Source organism: Poecilia latipinna, unplaced genomic scaffold (genome assembly GCF_001443285.1).
Source record: "Poecilia latipinna isolate Pla-1442-1.1 unplaced genomic scaffold, P_latipinna-1.0 Scaffold2842, whole genome shotgun sequence".
Classification (NCBI taxonomy): Eukaryota; Metazoa; Chordata; class Actinopteri; order Cyprinodontiformes; family Poeciliidae; genus Poecilia; species Poecilia latipinna.
In genome coordinates this window covers 30506-32609 of record NW_015115458.1, presented here as the reverse complement: position 1 = coordinate 32609, position 2104 = coordinate 30506, and the positions used below count along the sequence as shown (strand labels likewise).

General features: G+C 37.1%; 1 protein-coding gene across 3 annotated transcripts in view; it reads left to right on the top strand.

Moving 5' to 3' along the window:
- The window catches only part of ydjc (YdjC chitooligosaccharide deacetylase homolog), a 50038-nt gene that overhangs the window by 17725 nt on the left and 30209 nt on the right, over nucleotides 1-2104 (top strand). For all 3 annotated transcript variants that reach the window (XM_015021732.1, XM_015021733.1, XM_015021734.1), the window contains exon 3: nucleotides 1206-1365. In XM_015021732.1, the coding sequence (XP_014877218.1) occupies nucleotides 1206-1365 (160 nt within the window). The remainder of the gene's footprint in view (nucleotides 1-1205; nucleotides 1366-2104) is intronic.

Below are 2104 nucleotides of genomic sequence, written 5' to 3'. Positions count from 1 at the left end.
AAATTAAATTTAATTTCATTGATATTCTCTTAGTTCATATAATTAACATATCTATCCATCCATTTTCTGTACACCCTTGTCCCTAGTGGGGTCAGGAGGGGTGCTGGTGCCTATCTCCAGTGAACGTTTCGGGCGAGAGGCGGGGTCACCCTTGACAGGTCGCCAGTCTGTCGACCTACTAGCATATAATTTAGTAATATTTTATGTTTCCTGTCAACTTAACATCTTTTAATACAAAACCCCGGTGGACTGCCTCGGTGTCCTGACTTGATTGCAAGTTTTCTGGAGGAAACCCTGCTATTGCTTTCAATTTGGAAAGTTTTACAAAATATTTCCAAAGAGGCTAACAACAAAGGGAGTCAATAAATAGCGCTGTCTTGAAAGTACTGAAATATGGATTGCGACTGTGGCTCTGTGGGAAGAGTAGTTGTCTTGTGATTGTAAGGTTGTAGGTTCGATTCCAGCTTCCCCCTACCACATGTTGATGTGTCCTTGGACAAGGCACTTAACCCCAAATTGCCTATGCCTGGTGTATAAATGTGTGAGTGCGAATGGGTGAATGTGACTCTAGTGTAAAGTGCTTTGAGTGATCAAAATGATCGGAAAAGCGCTATATAAGTTCAGTCCATTTACCATTGCTCAGCCAGTGGGAATTTTAAAAAGGTGAAAATACAAATTGTATTTGAATGGTTCTTATATAGCAACATTTTGGTCTTTTTATTTAAGCCTCTGCTTTCAGGGGCAAAGCACAACCTATGTATTGAGGCCTTAGTCCTAATGCCGGTGGTCGCAGGTTTGATTCCTGGCCTGGTGCCACATGTCTTCCCCCTCTCTCATAACCCTCTTTCCTGTCAAACTAAAGGCCACTAGAGCCAACAAAACCTTTTTTAAAAAAAGTCTCTTCTTTCAACCATTCATAATTTGTGGATTTTTATGCTATTAATATTTCATTGATATATCTTGTTAGTTATGTGTCTGATTTGTAAATAACTTAAGTAGATAAGTTATTTACAAGAAAGATGCTTATTTCTGTTAATTTCTATTATTGTGACTTAAAGCGTGTAGAAACCCCAAATTAAGTCTCAGAAAACCTTACAGAGGACCATTAAAATATTAAAGAAAATGGACAATTTTAGTTGCCATCACAAAAGGTGAATAACTGCTCTTCTCATCTTAATGTTTTTTAATTTGATCTCTTAAATTAGACACAAAATCCCAATTGGCCTCCATGCCAACCTGTCTGAGGGCACCCCTGTGTATCAGCACCTCCAACAGATTTCCACACTCGTTAACCCTCAAGGCTTCTTCCATGGAAAGATGGGTTTTCGCCAGGCCTTGGAGAAAGGCCAGCTCAGCATGAACCAGGTACATTTACATTTAAATGCAAAGGCCTAATTTTTTGTTTTATTATTTGACATTTTATTTATTTAATTTAGTTATTCTTTGCACTGAAATATTGGTTCTCTTGCCCTCAGAAAGGAGTGCTTGGATGGGATTATACATTTGATCTTAAAGAGTACTGCATAATAGAATAGAAAAATACCTTATTTGTTCCATAGGGAAATTGAGCGATTGACTTGATTAAGTCAGATCTGCATATGGTATCATGGGTCCTATTTCTCTTTGTTTTTATCTGATTCATAGGATCATTGGGCTTATTGAGGCACGGCGGCTTTATGAAGTGCACAGTGTTCTTGCCCGAGGCAAACAATAGGAACATATTTTCCATATGTGAGTAATTAAAAACAAACAATTGTGTATCTAAAAGTAAGAAAAGAAAGAGAAAACTCAGAAGTGCATGAGGTTTTACAATGCTATTTTAATTTTCAGGTTCAAGACCTTGGACTTAAGCAAATTTTCTAACCTTGTCCATACAGTAGATTTTTATGTTTGCTTATGAATTGTTGATGCTTATAGGTCACATCTTAAAAAGATGTGAAATGAATTAAGGTAGCAACATTGTCATTTAGAGAGGGGGCCTGGACGCCTGAGTATCTTTTTCAGGGATACTCTAGTATTACTATTCTACTACTATTATTCTATTATATTACTGCTACTTAGGACTTTGACAACATAAAACAGAAGTAAACCCATAATAAGGAAT